This window comes from Artemia franciscana, chromosome 12, assembly GCF_032884065.1.
Source record: "Artemia franciscana chromosome 12, ASM3288406v1, whole genome shotgun sequence".
NCBI classification, from domain to species: Eukaryota; Metazoa; Arthropoda; class Branchiopoda; order Anostraca; family Artemiidae; genus Artemia; species Artemia franciscana.
In genome coordinates this window covers 30,055,821-30,082,592 of record NC_088874.1, presented here as the reverse complement: position 1 = coordinate 30,082,592, position 26,772 = coordinate 30,055,821, and the positions used below count along the sequence as shown (strand labels likewise).

General features: G+C 33.5%; 1 protein-coding gene across 3 annotated transcripts in view; it reads right to left on the bottom strand.

The window, feature by feature from the left end:
- LOC136033973 (neither inactivation nor afterpotential protein C-like) overlaps positions 1-26,772 on the bottom strand; it is a 203,825-nt gene that overhangs the window by 163,553 nt on the left and 13,500 nt on the right. The window contains exons 4-6 of one of the 3 annotated variants that reach the window (XM_065715002.1): positions 25,986-26,095; positions 14,542-14,672; positions 2,261-2,408 (exon numbers count right to left, since the gene is read on the bottom strand). In XM_065715002.1, coding sequence (XP_065571074.1) covers positions 2,261-2,408; positions 14,542-14,672; positions 25,986-26,095 — 389 coding nt within the window. Of the gene's footprint in view, positions 1-2,260; positions 2,409-14,541; positions 14,673-18,944; positions 19,211-19,742; positions 19,823-25,985; positions 26,096-26,772 lie in introns of those variants that run through there. The other 2 variants (XM_065715004.1, XM_065715003.1) reach the window with 2 other exon arrangements.

Sequence of the window (26,772 nt, the reverse complement as noted above, 5' to 3'; positions counted from 1 at the left end):
TTTTATGTCGCTCCTTACTTTCCGTTAAAAAACTTGTTTTTTTTTATTTATTAAAAATAGGATATGATATACCACAAGGAGGGACGTATCCAGGATCTTCATTTGGGAAGAGAGGGGTGTATCTTTTTTTTTGGGGGGGGAGGGGTGGGGTGAGAAAATTTTTAGATAATATTGACCACAAGTCAATATTATCTGGGTTGTACAGGTGTTAAGTCCTACAAAGCTGTTTTTCAACTCCTCAGTACGGGGTATTTCCCTTTCCAGGTAGTACAACCGTAGCGTGTTTCTGCAGGCTTGCCGTATTGGCTGGACAAATGGCAGTACAACTAGAGATGGGTCCTTGGAGGGAGGGGGTGTATATACTTGTTTAAAAATTCAAAAATTTGATTTTAGAGTTTTTAAAGATGTCTGGTCGTGTCAACAGAGTTTTTGGATTCTCCACAGAAAGTGAGCAACCATATCCGGTAATGGCCCTACTTCATGCCTTGTACGGAGAAGTAATCGACTCGACTGGAATTATAAATTACTAGCACTTGCGAAAATTTGCTTTTTCTTTTTATAACAGCCTTTAAGGCTGTTGCCCTGATGAGGATAGGCTGGGTGTAAAAGATTGGAACTGTTTCGGTGTTGTTACATGGTTTGGGGCCTCCGCTCCGTCACAAGCTCCTTACTCCGTCCGCATCCCCAACATGGAAAACCTCCTTGCGTGCCCTCAGGATAGAATCTGGGCCGACCCTCTACTAGTTATGCTAGCTAAAATAATGACTGCTAACAGCGCTACAGGGAGACCTTGAGGGGTGTCACCCCTGGGAAAAATTGTGGTCAATTTTACGATAAAGCATTTGCACTATATTTCATGAATGCAGAATTTTTCCGGGTTTAATTTGCTATGTTGGACTTCCAAAAACCTCTTCCTAGCTAAATTATCTATTATGGGGTTCGTCCCCGAAGTAGCATAATATTTGTAGGCATGAATACATAATTAGCGGGAGGTAATAGGGTTAAGGTTGTGTGTGCAGGATTCGACTCTTGTTGATAGAAGAGCATTGCCAAGTGTGGAAAACCATGTTTTGACCAAGTAGGGCCAAGGATAGCTCAATGCCCCCATTCAACTAGAGGGTACTTGGACTTTTTGCTGTCGGATTCGAAACCGGCTTTAGTGATTCGAGTAGAATTTAGAAGATGTGTTAGTCCCTGTCCTGTGCTGGTTCTGGTACCATTGCTTTTCTCGAGGTCATAATAATGTCAACGATTTCAAGCATATGAAAATTGCTACTTGGAATTTACGACTCTCAAAAACAACCATCATATCGACATTTTAACAGACGAATTCACGCGCTTCGAATTGGACTTACTAAATGTTTCTAAAGTTCTTATTCCACGGGGTAGGAAAAATGAAATTAAATGATATATAATTTATTTACTCAAGCAGGAAGGATGAGGTGCATAGGCAGGGAGTAGGGGTTATGATGAATAAGAAACCTGCCACGTCTTGTTTAGGTTGAGAAGATAATAATAATAGGATGCTAGTCACTCATTTTATTACCCAACAGTGCAGGGTATCACCGCAAGGTATATGACCCTGTAGAACTGACTGATGGAGGTGGTAGTGACTCAGATAAATTTACTTGCAGCTACAAAATATGTTTTAGTACCCAGGCTGGTAGGAAATAGAGATAGATGGTATTCTAGCCTAGATAAATTTGGTGTAGAAAAAAATAGTAATGGTTTCAGACTGGTGATTTTATAGGTATGGCCACATAGTTATAACCAATACAGTATTTGGTTATAACACACAGTACTGAAGTCATAACATAACATAAAATACAGGTTATTACATAAAATACAGTACTTTATTTATAATATTTTAGTACATTGATAAAGACAAAACAACACTACAGTAGTATGAAAGCACCAACGACCCCAGGATTTGTATTTTAATACCAATTTCAAAGCGTTTAAATGTCAAGCGATTAAATAACATTTAATTATATGTCAAAACGTTTCATAACCTATCTACAAAAAATTTCGTATGACATTTTAAAGAAAAAACACATTAGCAAATCCCATATATTCATTCTATTTAGTAACTAATCAAAATAATTTATAATATCCTTTCTATTCTTTATTCAAAATAATATAGCACTATTGTCATCCTTTTAGCGCAAAATATTTTCAATATGATATCAAAACTTACAGAAAATCTATGGGCAAAAATAGTATAAGAACATATAAGGAAATAAAACAAGAAACTACTTACTCTGAGATGAAGTCATTATATTCAGTTGACCATTCTGTCCATGTCTTCAAAAGTGGGGGTGGATTATTCATTATTTGATACATCGCTCGAACAGGATGTACTTCCGAGAGAGGGGGGTTCCCGTCTCCTAGCTCAATGGCAGTAATACCTGAATTTTAAAAATAAATGATCACCATTATTATACCGTGTAATTAGTTCGTCATTATTTATAAGTCGCACATAATAAAAAAAAAACTGAAGTCAAAAGTAAAAATATACATAATACAGACATCATAAAGTAATATCATAACTTGGAGATGAACTTTAACGAAGGTATAAAAACGAAAACAATGGAACTGTGATTTTCAAGATAAGGGAAAACATTTATGAATTATCGGACTGTACACTTGGCAATCGTCCCAAGTGAGCACAGCAGAACGTTGTAGATTTTGCATACAAGTCTTGTGACATTGTCCATCACGCATCAACCCAAAATCAATCGAATTCTTTCATCCTTTAGTTCTATGACTAATCTACCTTAGTTCTGCCCTAAGAATGAAACATGGTCGGATGATAGATAGAATTATCTATCAACAAACAAACTGATATCATTTTTATACAATCCTAGTAAGGGCTTATGCCATATTTGCCTCTTACTCACTCGGACTATCTGTCTTGGCTTTTTCTACAATTAGCCATGACTTGATGCCCACAACTCTTGATTTTAGTGAGCACAACGCCAGTGAGCACAACATGCTGTGTGCATCAATAGCATGACAAGTGTTGAGTGTGCAATTTAAATATCCAGAGGTTTCTTTGTGCTGCATCTTGAAAAATTTTGCCGCAATTTCTTTCTTTGTTTCTATTCCTTTGTTTACGAAGAAACACTTCTATTCATTTTTAGAAACTCGCTGAATGGCAAACATTTTATAGCCATTTTGTTGAGAAGTATGGGACATGCTGATAAAAAAAAAAGCGATTTATCCAAAAACCAAAGAAGAGACTCTTGGAAATACCGCATCTATGGTCAATGGAAAGAATAGGGAACAATCAAACAAATATTTTGCCTGTATCCCGACAAGGCGTCCCTAGACTTGAAAAAAGGGAAAGAATTAAACCACAACATTTAAAAAAGGAAAAAACTATAAAGTCAAGGGAGGAAAAAAGAAAACCAACATTTACAATAGCTAGTCCATAATTATTGTTTTATTCCCTTTTGATTTTAATGTTTTTTTCCTTTTTTTAAATAGATACGATATATCTATATATATAAAAATAAGTTGTCTGTCTGTGGATGGATGGATGGATGTGTCAGGTGACGTCACCTGAAAAAACTGGATTAGGTGACGTCAAAACTGAAAAAACTAAAAAAAGGCAAAAACTACAAAAAAAACTAAAAACTAATAAAAAAAATAAAAAAGCTAAAAAACTAAAAAAACTATAAAGGTAAAAACCAATAAAAAACTAAAAAAAAAACTGAAAAAACTAAAAAAAGGCAAAAACTACAAAAAAAAACTAAAAACTAATAAAAAAAGTAAAAAAGCTAAAAAACTAAAAAAACTAAAAAAACTAAAAAAAGGTAAAAAACTAAAAAAAATAAAAAATAAAAAAAAACTAAAAAAAAGGAAAAAACTGAAAAATAAGCTAAAATAAAGGTAAAAACCAATAAAAAACTAAAAAGAAAAAAAGGAAAAAACTAATAAATGACGACACTCAAAGAGAAAGCGACCAGGACAAAAGGAATGTTCGATTAGCAATCAACAAAGCACCGGGACACAGGGAGTATAAATGACGACCAGGACATAAGTAAAAAAAAAAACTATCTATATATATAAAAATAAGTTGTCAAACTAAAAAAAGGCAAAAACTACAAAAAAAACTAAAAACTAATAAAAAAGCTAAAAAACTAAAAAAACTAAAAAAAAGGCAAAAACTACAAAAAAAACTAAAAACTAATAAAAAAAATAAAAAAGCTAAAAAACTAAAAAAACTAAAAAAACTAAAAAAAGGTAAAAAACTAAAAAACTAAAAACTAAAAAAAAATAAAAAAAAGGAAAAAACTGAAAAATAAGCTAAAATAAAGGTAAAAACCAATAAAAAACTAAAAAAAAACTGAAAAAACTAAAAAAAGGCGAAAACTACAAAAAAACTAAAAACTAATAAAAAAAGGAAAAAACTGAAAAATAAGCTAACATAAAGGTAAAAACCAATAAAAAACTAAAAAGAAAAAAAGGAAAAAACTAAAAAAAATTTTCATCTAAAAAACTAAAAAAAACTAAAAAAGGTAAAAACTAAAAGAACTAAAAAAGAAAAAAATAAATGACGACACTCAAAGAGAAAGCGACCAGGACAAAAGGAATGTTCGATTAGCAATCAACAAAGCACCGGGACATAGGGAGTATAAATGACGACCAGGACATAAGTAAAAAAAAAAATTAACAAAACTAAAAAGAAGGTAAAAACTACAAAAAAACTAAAAAGAAAAAAAAACTAAAAACTAATAAAAAAACTAAAAAATCTAAAAATCTAAATAAACTAAAAAAGAAAAAAAAAGGAAAAAAATAAAGGAGAAAAACAAAACTAAAAAACGAATGTATATACAGACCGGTACACCGGGATACAAATGACGACCGGGACACAGGGACACAACTACAACGGGGACACCGGGGGAAACAGGGGGATATAAATGACGACCGGGACAAAAAAACTAAAAAGAAAAAAAAACTAAAAACTAATAAAAAAACTAAAAAATCTAAAAATCTAAATAAGCTAAAAAAGAAAAAAAAGGAAAAAAATAAAGGAGAAAAACAAAACTAAAAAACGAATGTATATACAGACCGGGACACCGGGATACAAATGACGACCGGGACACAGGGAATATAAATGACGACCGGGACACAGGGACACAACTACAACGGGGACACCGGAGGAAACAGGGGGATGTAAATGACGACCGGGACACCGGGACAGGGAATGGTCGATTAGCAATCACCATCAACAAAGCTCAAGGGCAATCATTAGAATCATGAGGTATAGATCTGAATACAGATTGTTTTCCCATGGACCATTATATGTTGTATGTTCAAGAGTCGGTAAACCTGACAATCTATTTATATGCAAAGACAATGGGACAGCAAAGAATGTTGTATATTCGCAAGTTTTACGTAGTTAAAACCATATATATATATATATATCTATATTCACAGGTGGGACATAGGGACACAACTACAATGGCGCGTAACTATTATGGCGCGTAACGACTTACGCGCGCGGGGGGGCTTGGGGGGGGGGCGAAGCGCCCCCACCAACTAGGTGTTGGGGTGGCGCGAAGCGCCACCCCAACAGCTAGTGCTTATATAATAATCATGGCATATGATATGCATGCTTATTAGAATGTAAAAAAAAGATGGATGGTAACTGCTAAAGTTTCTGGTCTTACTGAAAAAAATTGGAAGCAAATATAGCACTTAAATGATTAGATAGATTTTAATGATCAAACAACTCGTGGTAACGAACTGTAAGTAAGAAGCAACCCAGGCCAATAGTAACCGAAACTCTAAAAAATGAAATTTTGAAACCAATAGATACATCAAAAGAATTGAATTTTATGATGGTTTAAATATATAAATTTCATCAAGTTTAGTCCTACCCATCAAAAGTTACGAGTCTGAGAAAATTCGTATTATTTTCGAAAAAAGGAGAAAACATCCCTTAAGAGTCACAGAATCTCAATGAAAATCACACCATCAAATTCAATGCATCAGAGAACTCTATTGCAGAGGTTTCAAGCTCCTATCTGGACAAATATGGAATTTTGTACATTTTGCCAGAAGAACGATCACGGATGTGTGTTTGTTTGTTTTTTTTTCACCAGGGGTGATCAAACTGACCCATTGGTCCTAGAATTTCACGACATGGCTCATTCGAACGGAAATTAAAAGTTCTAGTGCCCTTTTTAAGTGACCAAATTTGGAGGGCAACAAGGCCCCCTCCTACGCTCATTTTTACCCAAAGTCACCGAATCAAAATTTGAGATAGCCATTTTGTCTAACACAGTCGAAGTATCTAATAAATATGTCTTTGAGGGCGACTTAACCCCCAGAGTCCCGGGAGAAGGTCTGCAAGTTATGAACTTTACCCATAGTTTGCATGTAGTATTGGTTATTGGTAAGTATACAGAAGTTTTCTGGTAGGATTTTTTCTGGTCGGGGGGTCAGTAGTGGGGTTACATCCGAGGATCTTTCCATGGAGGGAGTCTTGTAGGGTAAGGTAATTTCTATGAAGGGGCGCAGGATATCCCAGCGTTATTTGAAAAACGGTCAGAATTTAAATTAAAAAAAAAAATTAGCAACTGAAAGTAAGGAGTAACATTAAAACATAAAATGAACAGAAATTATTACGTATATGAGAAGTTCGTCCCCTCGTCAATACCTCGCGGTTTACGCTAAAGCTTCTTTAGTGATTTCAACAGAGCTATTTATTCTAATTAAACGGCCTTTGTGATGCAGGGGTCTTTCTTAAAGAATTGAAACAAAATTCAAACTTTAGTGTAAAGAGCGAGGTATTGACTAGGGGGTGAAACTCCTTATACTACGTATATGAGGACATTTGCCACCTCGTAAATATTTCGCTCTTTACGTTAAAGTTCAAATTTTTTAGAATAATGGCCGATATATGCAATAACTTGTTTGTGTTATTTTCCGTCCAATCTTAACATTTAATTTAATTAACCTTTAACATATAATTAACCTTAAGCAACTTCAAAACTATGATTTGTATGTGACAATAAACCAAAGATATTGTGTGTCTTCGACTTGTGCTTTTTATTAAATAAAAGAAACAAACAGAAATTATTACGTATATCTTTTGAAGATCTTTCCTTTCCTTCATTTTAGTCATATGAGAATTGCTCAACTTGTGACTCTCATTTTCATAAAAAATAGTTTCGACCTCTTAGGCCGTTTTGTTACGTTGTATTGCAAATTTAGTTCCGCAAATATTTCTAGTTTAAGGCACGTGAGAAAATCTTTCCAAGGAGAAATTTCTCTTGGGGGAAGGGAATTCAATATTTTTAAATTGTAACTAAGAAGCAACATTAAAACTTAAAACGAACAGAAAATATTGCGTATATGAGATGGGTTGCCTCTCTTCAGCAGCTCGCTCTAACGCTAAAGTTTCTTTTTGGACTTTCAAAAAAATGTTATTATTCTAGCTAAATCGCCTTTGTGATTGCGGAATCATTCTTAAACAGCTCAAACAAAAATCAAACTTAAGTTACTATAAGGTTGTTATTAGTTTTAAAAAGTAAAATTAGTATGCAATTTTGTTAAAATTATTCATGTACGGCGAGCCAAATTCAAAACCTGTATTAATTCAAAAAGGTTCAGAAATTAAATAAAAAAAAAACATTTTTTAACTGAATATAAGGAGTGACATCAAAACTTAAAATGAACATAAATTATTCCGTATATGAAAGGGGCAGTCCCCTCCTCAATGCCCCACTCTTTAAGCTAAAGTTTTTTATTGTTTTGTAAAGTAGAGTTGTGAGAAGGAGTCAAACTTAAGCGGAAAAAGCGGGGCGTTGAGGAGGGCACAGCCTCTTTCGTATGGAATAATTTTTTTCGTTTTATGTTTTAATGCCGCTCCTTACTTTCTGTTTAAAAAAAAACTTGTTTTTTTAGTTATTTTTTTAAAGCACGAGTTGAACTTTGCGTAAAAAGCAGGAGGGCAAGAAAAACCTATTGTTTACGATGGTTTCTACAGGTTCATATTTAAATTACAATTGTAATACCGGTGAAATATTCGTTTCATTGCTTTTCTTCTTCTTCTGCTTTGTACAAACCGCGGAATTCGGCTGTCAAGATTTGTCTTTTTTTTGCTTTTTTCATTGTAGGTCAGTTCAGCTTTAGTTCTTTTGTTCCTCAATTTATTTTTCTACTCTCCACAGGCAAAACTTGTTTCAAACAGTACGTGGTAACAAACTGTAGTAAGAAGCGACCCAGCTCAATAGTAACCGAAATTCTAAAAACCTAGATCTTGATAACAATAGATACATTATAAGTATCGACTTTTTATGTTGATTTTAAATATATAAGTTTCATCAACTTTAATCTTACCCATCAAAGGTTAGGAGCCTGAGAAAATTTGTCTTATCTATCTATATAAAAATAAGTTGTCTGTCTGTCTGTGGATGGATGGATCAGGTGACGTCACCTGAAAAAACTGGATCAGGTGACGTCAAAACTGAAAAAACTAAAAAAAGGCAAAAACTACAAAAAAAACTAAAAACTAATAAAAAAAATAAAAAAGCTAAAAAACTAAAAAACTAAAAAAAGGCAAAAACTACAAAAAAAACTAAAAACTAATAAAAAAGCTAAAAAACTAAAAAAACTAAAAAAAGGCAAAAACTACAAAAAAAAAACTAAAAACTAATAAAAAAATAAAAAAGCTAAAAAACTAAAAAAAACTAAAAAAACTAAAAGAAAAAAAAAAACTATCTATATATATAAAAATAAGTTGTCTGTGGATCTGTGGATCGTGGATCAGGTGACGTCACCTGAAAAAACTGGATCAGGTGACGTCAAAACTGAAAAAACTAAAAAAAGGCAAAAACTACAAAAAAAACTAAAAACTAATAAAAAAAATAAAAAAGCTAAAAAACTAAAAAAACTAAAAAAAGGTAAAAACTAAAAAAAAAAACTAAAAACTAATAAAAAAGCTAAAAAACTAAAAAAACTAAAAAAAAGGCAAAAACTACAAAAAAAACTAAAAACTAATAAAAAAAATAAAAAAGCTAAAAAACTAAAAAAACTAAAAAAAGGTAAAAAACTAAAAAAACTAAAAACTAAAAAAAACTAAAAAAAGGAAAAAACTGAAAAATAAGCTAAAATAAAGGTAAAAACCAATAAAAAACTAAAAAAAAAACTGAAAAAACTAAAAAAAGGCAAAAACTACAAAAAAACTAAAAACTAATAAAAAAAGTAAAAAAGCTAAAAAACTAAAAAAACTAAAAAAACTAAAAAAAACTAAAAAAAGGTAAAAAACTAAAAAAAATAAAAAATAAAAAAAAATAAAAAAAAAAGGAAAAAACTGAAAAATAAGCTAACATAAAGGTAAAAACCAATAAAAAACTAAAAAGAAAAAAAGGGAAAAACTAAAAAAAATTTTCATCTAAAAAACTAAAAAAAACTAAAAAAGGTAAAAACTAAAAGAACTAAAAAAGAAAAAAAAAAATGACGACACTCAAAGAGAAAGCGACCAGGACAAAAGGAATGTTCGATTAGCAATCAACAAAGCACCGGGACACAGGGAGTATAAATGACGACCAGGACATAAGTAAAAAAAAAAATTAACAAAACTAAAAAGAAGGTAAAAACTACAAAAAAACTAAAAAGAAAAAAAACTAAAAACTAATAAAAAAACTAAAAAATCTAAAAATCTAAATAAACTAAAAAAGAAAAAAAAAGGAAAAAAATAAAGGAGAAAAACAAAACTAAAAAACGAATGTATATACAGACCGGTACACCGGGATACAAATGACGACCGGGACACAGGGAATATAAATGACGACCGGGACACAGGGACACAACTACAACGGGGACACCGGGGGAAACAGGGGGATATAAATGACGACCGGGACAAAAAAAACTAAAAAGAAAAAAAAAACTAAAAACTAATAAAAAAACTAAAAAATCTAATATATATATATATATATATATATATATATATATATATATATATATATATATATATCTATCTATATTCACAGGTGGGACATAGGGACGTATCATGGCGCGTAACTATTATGGCGCGTAACGACTTACGCGCTCGGGGGGGGCTTGGGGGGGGTGCGAAGCGCCCCCACCAACTAGGTGTTGGGGTGGCGCGAAGCGCCACCCCAACAGCTAGTTCTCAATAAAAGGGGGAAACAACCACTAAGAGTAACATAATCTTAACGAAAATCGTATCGTCATATTCAGCGTATCAGAGAACCCTATTGAATAAGTTTAAAGCTCCTATCGGCAAAAATGTGGAATTTTGTACTCTTGTCAGAAGAAAGATCACGGATATGTGTTTATTTGTTTTTTTTTGTTTGTTTTTTTTCCCAGGAGTGATCGTATCGACCCAGTGGTCCTAGAATGTCGCAAGAGGGCTGATTCGAACGGAAATTAAAAGTTCTAGTGCTCTTTTTAAGTGACCAAAAATCGGAGGGCAACCAAGCCCCCTCCGACGCTCATTTTTTCTAGAGTCATCGGATAAAAATTTTGAGATAGCTGTTTTGTTCATCATAGTTGAAAAATATAATAACTATGCATTCGAGGACGACTGAATATAGTATTTGCTATTCGTTAGTACACAGATGTTTTAAGGGGGATTTTTGTGGTGATGGGGGGATGATGGGATTGAGTTACATGGAAGGATCTTTCCATGGAGGAATTTTCACGAGGGAGAATAATTTCTATAAAGGGGGCGCTGGATATCCCAGCATTATTTAAAAAACGATCAGAAATTAAATTTAAAAAAAAGTTTTCTCAACTGAAAGTAAGAAGTAACACTAAAACATAAAACGAACAGTAATTATTACGTATATGAGGGGGTTTGTCCCCTCGTCAATACCTTGCTGTTTGCGCTAAAATATTTTTAGCAATTTCAAAAGAGGTATTTATTCTAATTAAACAGCCTTTTTGATGCAGGGATCATTCTTAAAGAATTGGAACAAAATTCGTATCTTAGCATAAAGAGGGAGGTATTGACGAGGAGGTGAACCCTTCCATATTGCGTATATTCGGAAGTTCGCCCCCTTGTCATTACCTCGCTCTTTAATCTAAAGTTCAAATTTTGTAAAATATAGGCCTATATAGGCAATAATTTGTTTGTATTATTTTCCGGTCAATCTTAGCATTTAATTTTACCTTAAGCAGTTTCATAACTGTGATTTTTACGTGATAATAAGCCAAAGATATTGTATGTGGTCGGCTTGTAGTTGTTATTAAATAATAAAAAAAACAAGTTTTTTTTTCCAATTGGAAGCAAGAAATAACATTAAAACTTAAAACGAACATTAATTATTACGTATATCTCTTAAAGATCTTTTCTTTCATTCATTTTAGTCATTTTAGAATTGCTCAACTTTTGAGTCTCATTTTCATAAAAATAGTTTCGGCCTCTTTGGCCGTTTTGTTACTATACCTTGAAAAATTAGTTCCGCAAATATCGCTAATTTAAGGTACGTAGGAGAATCTTTCCACGGAGAAATTTCTCGTGGGGAAAGGGAATTTTCCATGAAGGAGGAGCTGGATTTTCCACATTATTTAAAAATGATCAGCAAATAAATAAAAAATAAGTTTTGAAACTGAAAGTAAGAAGCAACATTAATACTTAAACTTAACCCGCTCCCCAATGAATTTGCCCAGAAAATCAAACTGATAAAGGGCTCTCTTCAAGGCCACATCCAAGGGGGGGGTGGCAGGGTGTTCGAACATTAGAGTCTTCTTTTAAGCCCCAACCCCCGAAAAAAACCTAACTTGAACAAAAATATAGGAAACTAGGAAATTAAATTGATTTAGGAAATTAAATCTTAAAATACTTCACATACCACTTAACTCATAAAATATCAAGTCTCCACTCCAAATATGATGCCTCAGAAATAAGATTTATAACCTCTTAGGCATTTAGCACATTCATTTAATTATAATGAAAAGAAAAATCATCAATGTAACAGCACAAAAAAAGAAAGGAGATAGAAGGAGAAAGGGAAAACTGTTTTTCTAAATTAGTGGTTAATATAGACCAGCACTTGAATGAGGCCTTAACCCTACTCATACATATAACCACATAGGTCAAACAGCATAGCCAAACACAATCAACCATAAAGAATTATCAATGGACAGGCAGTCATGTCGTCAATAAGTATAAGTCGTCATTTACCAAACAATAGAAACAATAAAGACAAATAATTCAGAGGCAACAGCCCAACACAAGGGCTTATCAGGAGAATACACTTGCCTATAGGGTTTCGGCACTTTAAATTCTCTACCCAGTCAAGTGTTGTGCCTACCACAGAATATCCATGGCATCCCCGTGTCAGGTATCACCCCCAAAATACATGCCTATAAAAAAAAAAAAAAAAAAAAAAAAAAAAAAAAAAAAAAAAAAAAAAAAAACCACTTAATTTTTGATGAGCTCCATTTATTGTTATGAATTAAACTGTAATAAACAGTAATTAAAGAGTTAAAGCCTGCAAACATGAACACTTGATCCTAAAATAAAGGTTTTGGAGGGCCAAGTGGACACAGCCAAACAAGTCTAATGCAAATTAATGACAAATCAATACAACTAGGCTCATTGCACTAACCAAATTAAATATTTATGTTCTTTTTTGTTACAAAAACTTTTGGCTTTTAGAGATCAAACGGTTCATGGTAACGAAAAGTACGGAGAGATGGGGCTCAGTAGTGGTTGAAACTCTATAAAACCGTAACCTGAATTACTGGAATTTTGAAATCAACAGATAGATCAAAAGAATTGGCTAACTGATGTTGATTCCTAATATATAAGATTGATTAAGTTCAGTGTTACTCGTCAAAATCTATGAGTCTGAGATTTGCCTGATTTTCAAAAAGGGGGGAACACCCCCTAAAAGTCACCGAATATTAATGAAAATCATACCATCAGATTCAGAGCATCTTAGAATCCTACTGCAGAGATTTCAAACAACCGCCTGCTAAAATGTGGAATTTTGTATTTTTAGCCAGGAGAAAGATCACTGATACGTATTTTTTATTTTTTTTTTTTCTCAGGGGTGGTCGTATCGAACTAATAGTCCTTGAACACCAGGAAAGGGCTTATTTGAACTTATTAGAAGTTCTAGTACTCTTTTTGAGTGACCAAAAATATTGGAGGGTAACTAACCCCCCTCTCAAGCCCTTTTTTAACCCATGGTCGTTGAATCAAAATTTTGGGATGGCCATTTTGTTCAGCATAGTTGAAAAGTCTAGTAACTATGTCATTGGGAGTAACATGACTTCTCACAGCCCCTTGGGTAAGGTCCTTTAGTCATAAAATTTGCATATTATTTACGTATAGTATTTGCTATTGGGAAGCATACAGATGTTTTTTGAGGGGGGGGGGGGGTGAATTTTCTGCTGCAGGGATTTTCCACAGGGAGAATTTTTCGTGAGAGGTAAGTTTCTTGAAAGTGGACTTTCCAGGGGAAATATTACACTGAAGAAATTCTCTAGAATTCACAAAAGGAATTCCTTTATTTGTCTTACTTTCTCTTTGCCGATTCAATTTTAAATTTAGAGTCTCCAAATTGAAGCTGCTTAGAGAATCTTTCCGAAAGGGGGTATTTTTCACGGGATAAATTCTCCAGGGGGAATTTTCTGTGGGAACAACTTCATACTAGAGGGGGGAGGGGGCAGCTGGAACTGAGGAGGGGGGCTTTCAAAATGATTTGAAAAATAATTAGAAACTAAAAATTTTTGGAATGAAAATGTGCTAAGAAAATTCTTTCAGCCGGAATCGTCCACAATAAATTTTTCGGGGGGATTTTCAGCGGAGTAGAATTGTCTGGGGACAGTTTCTAGTGGGAGTATTTTAAGTGGGATGAATTTTCCATGGAGCAATTTTCCTCGGGGAGCCAGATGGAGGGGGAACCAGATTCGTTACAAAACGATCAGAAACTGAATGAAAAAAAATTATTCTAACTGAAAGTAAGCAGCAGCATCAAAACTTAAAATGAACAGAAATAATTACACATATGAGGGGATTCATCCCCTTCTATAACCTTGCTCTTTACGCTAAAGTTTGACTTTTTGACCCACTTCTTTAAGAATGATTCCTGAAACACAAGGGCCGTTTAATTACAACAATAGGAAGATTTTTAATACTAAAAACTTTGAATAAACATAGTGAATATATGAGTACATAATGAATACCCATATAGGTGAATAAATATATTGAGGTGAGAATATTCTTGATATGCGTAGGTGACAATATTTTTCAAAACAATTATATCATTCAACTTTATATTAGTCTTCAGGGACAAGCTTTACGTATTGATGATACAAAAGAAATGCAAGCGATGCGATTTATGTAAGATTAATTTTATTTAATAACTCAATATAATTCTCAAATTATAATAATACCCTTATATAATAATGTGAAGCTTTTACCAACATATATATATATATATATATATATATATATATATATATATATATATATATATATATATATATATATATATATATATATATATATATATATAGTCGTAAAAGTAAATCAGTGATCATACTCACCAACCGACCACACATCTGCTCGATTATCATATCCGCCTTCAGATTTTTGGTCACAAGCAATTACTTCAGGGGCCATCCAATAAGGGGTCCCAATGGCTGTGTTTCGTTTATCCATTGTCTTCTTTAGGTGCCTGTGAAGTACAACAAACTAATGACAGAATCCGAATTTTCAGCAAATCTTTGGATATACATTACGCTTTCAGACCTGAATTGCAATTTTTTTTTCCGACATTCACAAAGTCAACAGCTGATAAAAAAAACGAATAGCTACATTAGGCATGTGCACATGATTTTTTTTTTTTTTGGTTTTGAGGGGGATAAAAAAAGATTTAGAGTTTTAGTAAGAACTACTGGGAAATTGAGGAAAACTTGGGATTTCGAAAGACTTCTGCTCCCCAACCTTGCATACTTTTATTATCTAGATGATAATCACTCTGACATATCTAAATTTTCGCCTTAGGCTTCTGTTCCTTGGTGCAGGGATATCCATAAAGATCTAGTGAACGAATTCATGTTAGTTTGAATACTGAAGAAAAGCATTCAATTCAATTTTGTTTACTTACAAATAAATTATGTTTATTATCTCGAGTTCAATATTTTGAAAAAAATTAAATATCTTATAGAAAAGTAAGAATAGAATAGAAGAAATAAAATAAAAAATAGAATAGAAAAAGTAATTTTCATAAAATAAGATGATTAATGGGGGTGTCAGCCCTCCCTATCTTACTTTCTGCTTGTTTTGAGTTTGACTCGAGTATTTACTGCAATTTCTGTTTGTTATGGGTTTCATTTATTTATAGATGGCGATTTGTGGTAGTTATTTGACTTTAGTTTTATTTGACTTTAAATTATTTGACTTTAGTTTTGCACATTTTTAGTTTGACGGAGCTCTTTGCTTTTCTTTGAAAAACTTCTTTTGTGGAAAAAGTTTTTTTCAAGTAATATTTCAGAATAGTGTCTGTGGTATTAGCTATTTGTGACTCAAATTTATTATTGATATCCTTTGCTAAGCTAGTCAAGAGGGCTCGTTTTACGTGTTGTAAGAAAAAGTTGTCATTTTAATGTGATTAATTAAAAAAAATTCCGAAAAAGAAGTTTTCCAAAGAAAAGTATTGGCCATATTAAATTTAAGATCAGAAGAAATCGAAACATATAATAAATCAAGCTCAAAACGATGAGAAATTTCTATTAAGGAATAAAGGAAACCCAAAACGAACAGAAATGAAATAAACAATCATAGTAAAAGTTACCTACAACAGGTACTAATATAAATGAATAAATAAATCTTAAAACAAATATAGCTTAATCTGAATGTGCAAATCAAGTTTAAAACAGAAATTAAAAAGAAAATCATAGTAAAAAAGATACAACAGGTACTAATATAAATGAATAAATAAATCTTAAAACAAGTGAAACTTAAATTGAATCTGCAAATCAATCTTGAAACGAACAGAAATCACTACTACCAAGAGTTGGGTTTTGCCTCCTTCTTTGACTGAAAAAGTCTAAAACCTACCTCTTCACTGGTGCTTTACTGAAAACCATATGTGTCTTGAACAGTCTTTGGAAAGTACAAATAAAATTCAACTGAATGTTTGATATATAATGCTATTAATTTTATTTCACTATAATTTTATTGTCATTTTCAATACTGCAATAACTGGAAAAGAAAATATTTGCAATACAGTTCTTTATCAATGAGGCACCAGTGATGTAGCTTTGTAGTAAAGCTCTTCTTTGTAGTAAAGCTATATTTGTCTTGAATAGAACTAATAAAATTAAAATAAATATTTTATATGTAATGATATTGATTCCTGAAAGCTCATCAGTTCAAAATTTAATTTTACTGGAATTTTAATCTTTATTTTCAATGTTGTAATAAGTACAAAAGAAACAGTTTGTAATATAATTCGTTTTCAGTAAAGGCCCAATGACGCAATAGGTTTTAGACTTTTACAGTGAGAAAAGGATGCAATACCCAAACTCTCATTTGTAATGATTTTTGTTCGTTTCAAGCTTGATTTGAATGTTCGATTTACGTTCCACTCATTTTATGATTTATTTATTCATTTATATTAGTACCTATTGTATGTTTGTTTGCTACGATTGTTTATTTAATTTCTGTTCATTTTGGGTTTCATTTATATACTTCAATAGCAAAATATTTTTATTCGCTTTAAGCTTGATTTACATGTTCAAATTAACCTTTACTCATTTTAAGATTTATTTATTCACTTATATTATTGCCTTTTGTATGTTTTTTCTTTAATAGTAATTATTCTTATTCTTTTATTCTTTAATAGTAATTTTTGATTGTTTTGAATTTGAGTTATTATAATTTTCTACTTCTTTTGATCTTAAGTTTACTACGACTTTTTTTTAGTTTTTTTTACGACCTTTTTTGCTTTTCTTTAGAAAAAATATTTTTCGGAAGGTTTCTTTTAATTGATTTCTATTCGTTTTTGATTGTCAGTTCGAAGTTTTTCAAAATTCCCTATTTAAGAATTTTTTTTTTTATTCCAGAATAAATTAATAGTTTAGGCAAGAACTAATAAAATTAAATTGAATATTTGATGTGTAATAAAATTAATTGATGAAAGCTCACCAGCTCAAAATTTTGCTTCACCCAGAGCCTGATTTAAAGCTTTGACGCTTCAAGGCAGGGGGGAGGGCATGCAGAGAAGGCCAAGGTTAGCTTGCTTAAGTTTAGAATAAAATAGCGTTCATAAGATTTTTGAATGAGGGTAGGGGTTTGGTTTATCTTATATTTAAACTATTTTGAAAACCCTCACATAAGAACATTATATGCCACCGGACATAACATAAAACGCTTGCCTCACAGCTCCGAGGAGTTGTGTTGATCCTGGAGTTTTTTCCAATCTTTTGACTTATTTTAACAAAATGGCTATCTAAAAATGCGATCGGATGGATTGGGGTAAAGAAGGCAGGAGGGCTAGTTACCCTTCGGTCCATTTTGACTCTTAAAAAGGGAACCAGAACTTTCATTTTCCAAAGGAATGAGCCCCTGACGAAGTTATACGATCATTCCTTCCGTAAGAACCTTATATACCCCCTGAGCATAATTTACAACACTTGCCGCGGGTTCTGGGGTGCTGCATAAACTCCGGAATTGTTATTATCTGATCTTCGGTCTATTCTAGATAAAATGAAAATCTCAAAAATTGTATCGGGCACATTTGGGGAAAATAAGGTTGGTGGGGGGGGGGGGTAATAGTTGCCGTCAGATTACTTTTTAATCTAAAAAAGGGAACTAGGACTTTAAATTTTTAGTCATTTGAGTCCCTTCCGAAGTTTACCTCTTCCATAAAAACCATGTATGCCTCGGGGCATAATTTATGACCCTTCCCAGAGCTTCTGGGGCAGGTAAACTGACCCGAATTTTTTTTTATATGATTTTCGGACTATTTCAAACAAAATGACTATCTCGAAATTTTGATTGGACGCGTTTGGGGAAAAGAGGGTTTGTGTAAAGGGGGATAGATGCCCTCTGTTCACTTTTGACCCTTAATAATATTACTAAAAGTATCTATTTCCAATCAAATGAGCCACCTCTTAAGTTTATATGACCACCCTTACGTAAGAAGCTTTTATGCCACGGTGCATTACTTGCAAACACTTGCCCACTTGCTCTGGGGGGGGGGGTGCCAAACCCCAGAATTTTTGTTATGTTATCTTTAAACTATTTTGATCAAAATGGTTGTTTCGAAATTTTGATCGGATCCATTCGAAGAAAAAGGGGTCTTGGGGGTGGGGACTTGCCTCCGATTACTTTTGAATCGGAGACTAGAAATTCCGATTTCCAAGCGAATGAGCCCCCTCTGACGTTTATACTACCATCCCTTTTATAAAAACTTCATATGCCCCGAGGGCATAACTGACAACACTTGCCACCGGGTTCTGATGGGGGGGGGCTGTGTTATCCCTGTTTTTGTTAAATGATTTTTGGTCAATTTATAACAAAATTGCTAAATTAAAAAATTCGATTGGACTCATTTGGGGAGAAGAGGGCTGGTGAAAAAGGCATCCAGAAACTAGACTTTGAATGACCTCTGCGTCAAGGGGTTCAGGAATCCCTTTAATCAGTCCTATGTACAAAGAAGGTTTTACTTTGGCATCGGATTCTGAATTTTTATTTTTGATCGCTAGTGCGATTTTTTCCGCCATAGCCTTGTGAGCTACAGCCATGCGCCAACCGTTCCTTCCAGGCCTTAGTCCAACTTTGGTGGCATCTAGAGCTTCGCCACATGCAGATTCCATAAAGTTCTTTCGTTCCAGTGGTGTATTCAAAGCTGGAGGGTTTTTTACTACGACGGAGTATGATAGCTTTTGCGGAGCGTAAAGTTCACTAGAGGGGCTGGTATGGGTAGAAACGTGGAACTCACCTTTGTTAATACATTCCATAAAGCCGTCAAAACGACGACACATGTCGTTTACTTTAGTAGTTATACATGCATTTATCTCCTCCATACAAGCCGGGACTTCTGTAGGTTCAAAAATAACAAAGGTAGGCAAGGCACGATTTTCCTTTGCTGACTTGACAAAGAATTTGACTATATCCAAAACAATTTCATCATCTTTCAGAGACTTGCGAAAGGGGTCCGGTACCCCAATTTTAACAGCAACAGTTCTTTTGCACTTAGAATGTCATCTCTACTGAAGAATTCCACAGCACGGCTTACAATCAGCCGGTGTTTTATGCCAGCAAGCATTGACCTCGACACAAAGTTCAATACCACATTCCAAATGATATTATTTTTATCCATTTTCGCTGCTAATCAGGCCGCAGTAACCAGTCCGAAAATCAGTGCAGGGGCGAGCGAAGCTCGTAATCAAGCGTCAGTTCATTCAGAGTAAATTATCTCACAGGGATGATTCACAATGAATGAAGGAACCTAGGAAGAAGGGAAGTGTAAGGACCCCCTCAACTATTCCCCACAATTTACGGTTAACTTAATACCGGCGGGTAAAAAACGTCGCTTGCGGGAAGCTCCTTCCCCTCTTCTGCTTGTTCCCAGCACGCTTCTTAATTATATGAAATCAAAAATTATCTATGGTCACTGAAATAATCCGAGTTTAAACCACTGAATTAATCCAGCTTTAAAATCCGAAAAAAATATATTCACTCTGAATCTAGGTCAAGTTGAGCCATAGCAAATATTATGAAATAACAACTGAATTACCCGCAGTCACTGAAATAATTCAAGTTCACAGCGCTGAATTAATACAAGTCCAAAACAGGCTTTAAAATCCAATAGATCGAAAGAGGTGTTCGCAGTTGCAAGATTAAACGAAGACTGATTTGAAGAAATGAAATGAAGACTATATATATATATATATATATATATATATATATATATATATATATATATATATATATATATATATATATATATATATATATATATATATATATATATATATATATATATATATATATATATATATATATATACAGAAGGATATATTGTTGTTTTTTGAGGGGGGGAGGTAGTTTTACAATCGAACCGGCACAAAAAACTAAAGATTTAACCAATAAATAAAGATCATATTATTCGAGCCAGCTTTCGTTATCTCTGACAAAATCGGCTGAATTACATTTTCTAGTTATTTTGCTGGATTGAGGAGTGTTGAGCTGAATAATTTTGAGTTGCATTCGGGCTCAGTTGAATGATGGTTCAGTTAGATAGGAAATTGAGTGGTATCAGTGTTCAGTTAAGTGGGAATTGAGATGCTCGAGGGTTCAGTTTTACGAGACTCAGTTAAACGAGGGTTTAGCTAAACGGTGGTTGGGTTCCATGAGGCTTCAGTTAAATGGGGTTGAGTTTCATAGAGGCTCAGTTGCACAAGGCTTCAGTTGGACAGCGATGGGGTTGTACGAAGGTCCCTTTAAAATGGGGTTAAGTGGCAAGAGGATTAGGTTGCACAGGGTTCAGTTAAACGACAGTTCAACTGGACGAAGGTTGAGTTGCACAAGGGTTCGGTTAAACGGGGTTGAGTTTACAGGTGTTCAGTTGAACGAGGATTCAGTTAAATTTGGTCATGTTGCACGAGAGTTTCGTTAAACGAGGGCTCACTTGCGTAAGGGTCCAGTTGCATGGGACGCAGTTGCACGAGGAGTAAGTTAAACGGGGATTTAGTTGCGCCTGGATTCAGATGTAGAAGGGTTCAGTTACTGGGTTTCAGTTGCCTGTGGTTCCGTTAAACGAAGGTTCAGTTACACACATACCGTTAGGGCGTCGTAGAACGTTGCTCAACTTCCGGAGATGTCTGTATTTGAGAACGATTGACAAAATAACCGATTTCCAGCTTCATTATGGATGATACCGCTGTTTGCTCTCGCAGATTGCCTGAACTTCAGGATGTAAAAAAGCATTTATCATAGAAGACATCCAGATCCTGAGCTTCTGAGGTTGCCAAAGGTTTTCCAGCCGTAAAGTAGTGTCGACAACACCATTGAATCAAATATCCGTAGTTTTTGTCTTCAGTATAACTTTGTACTTGTTCCACAAGGATTTCAATCGGACGGAGAAAAATAGCCCAGGCTGAAGAAATACAAGCTTAAGTTTTTTTGCGGCGCTGCCATAGGGGCTCATCACAGAAGCTAGGCATTTACAAGAGTTAGTATCTTCGATGGGATTCCGATTTGGCAGGACGGATGCGTCTTCTGATATTTGACAATAGACCATAAATAAGAGGAATGTGTGAGAAGGAAAAAAAATATTTTTAGTGTTTTATTTCTTTCTCCCAGCATTCACCGATGCTTGTTCTATATGTGACTTGGTGTTTGTTCCATAGGGATTCCCTCAGACGGACACACAAACTTAGATTTCCTCTACAGCGTCGCCATGGGTTCATCATAGAACCTAGGTATTTACGAGAGTTAGTATCTTCGATTGAATTTCGATCGTGCTGGACGGGTTCGTTTCCAGTGGTACTTGTCCTCATCGTTTTCGTTTTCTGTGGACCTATATGAAGACCAACTGGTTTGTCCTTACTAGGCAGGTCGTCCAGCATGAACTGCGCTTCTTGGATGGAATCGACAAGTTGATCAACATCATTGGCATAATATAAGTCTAGTGTGGATAGGGAGAGGCTTATCATAGGGATTCCGCTCACCTGCTTTAAGGACTTAGAGTATTGCGATAGTAAATAAGGTCGGGGACAGTACGCATCCTTGTCTTACTTCATGATAATATAAAAAAAACTAATACCAGGCTTGTATCCCCTCTAGCTTGAGCTTTTGTACCTACATAGTACGCACAGATTAGGTGAATCGTCTTGTTAAGTACACCGTCTCCCCTCGTGGTGTCGCGGATCACCGAGTCAAAAGTGGTGTAATGAAATCAACGAACAAAAGGTTGGTATCTTACTGATATTCATGTCTCTGCTCTAGAATCTGTATTCAGCTGAATATCTGATCAGATCCGCCCATTAAAGACTTAAAGCCTCCATGGTTGCGTCTAATTCTCCTGTCACGAGCGTTATAGAACCGGTCAGTAATAAAATTGCAAAAAAATTCCCCACTGCATCAATTAACAAGATTTTTCTGTAATTTCTGCTCTCCATTTACTTTCCCCTTTTTAATACTGAAACGATAAAAAAAGCCGCCAGTCCAGTTGTACATATTCCTTCTCAGAGATTTCATATACAATCTGACGGAAGTCCTGGACTACTGAGGCAGGAAGAGCAATGTAAATTTTAAATGGTTGTGAGTATTTGCTTGGTGATTTGATGTTTTCTACGCTATATGGGAAATTGCAATTTTTGTACCAGTAGGCCTACCAAGAACTGTTGTGGTTATTTATTTGCATTGAATAGAGAAATTTACAACACTATAAAAATTACCTTACGACCTAAAAGGATCAGAAATATTCGCAGGGGCAAAATACCGTTTATCTACCCTCCCCCTTTTTCTGAAACATATTTAGTTCCGGTAAAATTTATTTACAATTTCGATAGTCTTAGTCTAGGTTCACAAAACAATGCAACCTGATTGGTTGGCTGAGTAGAAAACTAACCTTAAAAATAAACCTAAAAAAATTAGAACCTCAAAAAATAATAGATAGACCTTCTATTTAAATAAATATTTAATAAAATAATTAAATAAATAAATAGATTTAAATAAATAGATTATTACATCTATATATATATATATATATATATATATATATATATATATATATATATATATATATATATATATATATATATATATATATCTATATTATATCTAGGTCTATCTATTTAAATAAATAGATAGACCTTAATAGAAAGACCTGAAATAGACCTTCATATTCAACTATGTAGTTTTTTGAAGTATTTCATTACGCTAAAAGGTAGGAAAGTAAAATAGAATCGAATTGGCGTGGCAATTAAATCGATGTGACGAATTATAATAACTGTATTATATTATTATGGTTATTATAAAATTCATAATAACTGCAACTTTACTTTTAATTATATGGTAACTATACTGTAACTGTTACCATCACACTATAAATGACTTAAATATTGTCTCACTTAAGCTAGCTTTTGGTACATCATGCTAACATCGTGAGAGTGTTATGTGATGACTTTGTTTATTATAACAAAGTCAATTGTTTATAATATTTATATGAAAGCTCACCGAGACCTAGGAAATTTATGGATATTTAGGGAAATTTAGGATATTTTAATTTATGGAAATTTAGGGATTTTTTAAGGCTTCAAGAATTCCCCCCCCCCTACCTCATAATAGCTCTCGTACCATAATTCGCCACTGTTTATAATTTTATCAAACCTCAAATGGGCCAACATGCAGTTTAAAATAAATATTGGGGGGATCTTAAACTAAATGGAAATGTGCTGTGTTCAACAATTTATTCAAAAAGGGCGCATCTACAATATATTGGGAAGGGCTAACGGTATTAGCCTGTAAATTTCAGAGTATTTTTAGCGGGATGTTGAGCAAAATCTAAAGACACTATATGCAGCCTATTATTTCATCTTCACCTGGTATGTTCGAACGTAGATCTTTTTAATTATATACCACACATAGGAAAAAGTCTTCAGCTTTTTCTTCATTGGGTTGTGGTAAAGAATAAATCAGAGGATGTCCAGCTAGTTCGCCTATATTTGTTCCGGTAATCCTTCTTATGATAATTTTTCTTGATCCTTTGTTTTTTCTGTCGATTTTTGCTTCTCGATAGATATGATCTGTTGAATGTCTTTGTTTTCCTCTTTCATTTGTTACTTTCTTAAAATCTGGATCCTAATACAACTTAGTAGCAATTCTTATGTGGGCTTGAGTACTAATCCTTTCAGCAGTCTTTTTTTTTTATCTCTTTTAAATCTGTTTTTTCAGAATTTCTAGGATGTTATCCCTATTTTGCTATGGTGCTATTTTCTTGCAGTAGACACTTTAGTTGTCTGGCTTTGATACTTTTTTTGGTTTTTACTCCGTTTGGTTTTTTCACTTGAACCATTGAGTCTATAAGTGTTTTTACTAAATACCAGCTTTACCTGTTAATCCGACTTGACTTGCCACCCTTTTATATTGGTGGTACCTGTCGTCATTGCAGCGTCATCATATAACCGTGATTTATGGTTGTAACCTACTATTGCGATATCATTCATTATCTTGCATATGTAGAATTGGTTTTTGCTAAAAAAAAATTACATTTTGTGTTAAATATTATATTTTAATCTATAGGATATTCCAGTGCCCACATTGACGCTTCCAATAGTGTATTTTACGTTTCGGCCCGATGCCATTTTTTAGCGGCTTCAAGCTATTTTTTGAAATTCCAGTTAGTTGTTTTTCAAAATAACATTTTACTGTTAAGGCTAATCGAGAAAATAGTTGTCATTCCTCAATCATCTATACACGGTAATTTCTTCTAGCTAGCAAATTTTTTCCTAAAACTTTTTTTCTAATTTTGGTCACTATAAACCGTGGTTTGTTCTTTACTGGGTTGGAGCGATCGCTTTAACCATAAGTCCTAGTGAAGCCTAAAAAGCTGAATAAAATAATTAAGCCAACCCAAGAATATAATAGGCTTTGGAAAAAACAACAGAAAGGCGGAAGCTTTAGAAGTTCATAATTAGGAGACTCTTATTTCACTTAATCTTATTTAAGGTCAGTTATTATTCGAAAATCCTAGCCTAATTGGAGAACAGTCAATATGAATTATCATAATTTTAGCTAACTATTCGGCTTGTTTTTAATGTCTCAGTTGTCAGCATTAACTTTTTTTAATACAAAGAAACCTAAATGGTGACTAAAAAAAAAAGAAAGAAAAAGATCGGAAAAACTTATTATTTGCAACAGTTAAAAATAGACCCCTAAGGTTTTATCCAGACTTTTAAAAATATTCAATTCTTCAAAAAAAAACACAAAAAGCGACAACAATAAAAAAAGTGGTAGTTCACAACTATGTTTCGAATAAAGAAATATAGGCAACTTATTTTTCGATTCCAGGCTTCTGGAAAATAGTCATAAATTCGTCTAAAAATAGTCTAAAATTCAGCAACAATATTTTATAATAGATTTCCATTTGATGGAAAATTTACTATAAATTGTTATAAGCAATTTTTATACGATCAAGGATATTCAGTTGATATAGAAGATTGGTGCTATCAACTATAGCTGGAACGGAGGATATATCTGTTAAGGAGTACATACTCCTTAAATGGTGTGAAGAGTACGTGATTTTTAATTCGATATGGAGTAAAGCTTCATACAGCTGAACTTTAGGAATTACAAGTACAAATTATGGAAGATAAGAAAAAATAAAATGTGCAAGAGAAGAGACAAGCACCTCAAAAAGAGCTGGACAAAAATGTGGGACCAGTATACGTGGAGTATTAGATTTAACAGGTCAATTTACGAACATTAGGGGGAGCAAAATGAATTTTTTAACTCTGGAGGGGGTGACTAATATGTTTTTCTTTCCATTTTCTACGGAAAATACCAAAAAACCCCTCACTGAGTCAAATACTAGTCAAAACACCAAAAAAAAATTCAAAATGTATAAGGGGCAAAAAAGTCTAGAGGGGCAAATTTATCTTGCCCCTCCCTGCCCAAAAAGATTTTTCAGAGAACGGTAAAAAGCCTGCCGAAATTATTTTCGGTAAAGGGTAGTACATCTAACAATTGCGATTAAGTGACATCATAATTAGGATGAGAAACGAACAGTATAAATTGTGAATGCATGAAGTGATGATTAGAGGATGCGAGAAATAAGAATTCAGATATTAAGTGATGGAACTATTCAAAAATAGGTTACTGGTTTTGATTGGTAAAAAAAACATAAGAAAAATCCTTGCTTTAATAAAACTCCCGTTGGAAAAAGTAAGCTTGTCTTAGAACATTAGCTAATATGACTGAATCGTCACAAAATTTGGACTGGCGCTGAAATTAATAATGTAAAAATGAAGCTTACCTTGATATGCCAAAGTCAACTATTTTCACTTCGCCATTAGAAGTCAGTAGAATATTAGTTCCCTTTATATCTCTGTGCATTACGTGGTTCAAATGCAAATGCTGCACAGCCTAGAATCAAGAAAAAAGCGACGAAAGAATAAAGAATGTTTATATCGAAGTTTATATGTGACGTCATAAAGTTTTTTTAAGACTGATTTAAAAGAAAAATTTCCGACAGAACAGAGGCCTCCCTCACCTCTCTTAGTTTTTGGCACTTTAAACTCTTCTATTTTGTGACTTTGACGTGAATATATGCTAGGTTGGTGTGAATAGCATGTTATTTTGACTAGATTTTTTTTGTTGAGGTCAACATCCCCTTCATTATTTCCTGAAAGTTTCAATTGAATAGCTTTAGTCTTTCCTAAAATTTTCCGCACACTCTCTGTACCGCATATATCTCTGTGCATTACGTGGTTCAAATGCAAATGCTGCACAGCCTAGAATCAATAAAAAAGCGACGAAGAAATAAATAACTTTTATATCGATATGCAACGCCATAAAAAATTTCAAAGCTGATTTAAAGGAAAAATCCCCAAAAGAGATTAATCTTTATTGTTTCCTGAAAGTTTCGATGTAATAGCCTTAGCCGTTCCTGAGATTTTACACATACTCTTCTTTTGACAACATGGACGTATTTAGTATCTTAGATTTAGTTCAATATCTTCTTCAACGTTCCCCGAAAGTTTTAACGATACCCGTAGTCGTTTCATTGAAATTGCAGATGCACCATTTTGATAACTTGTATC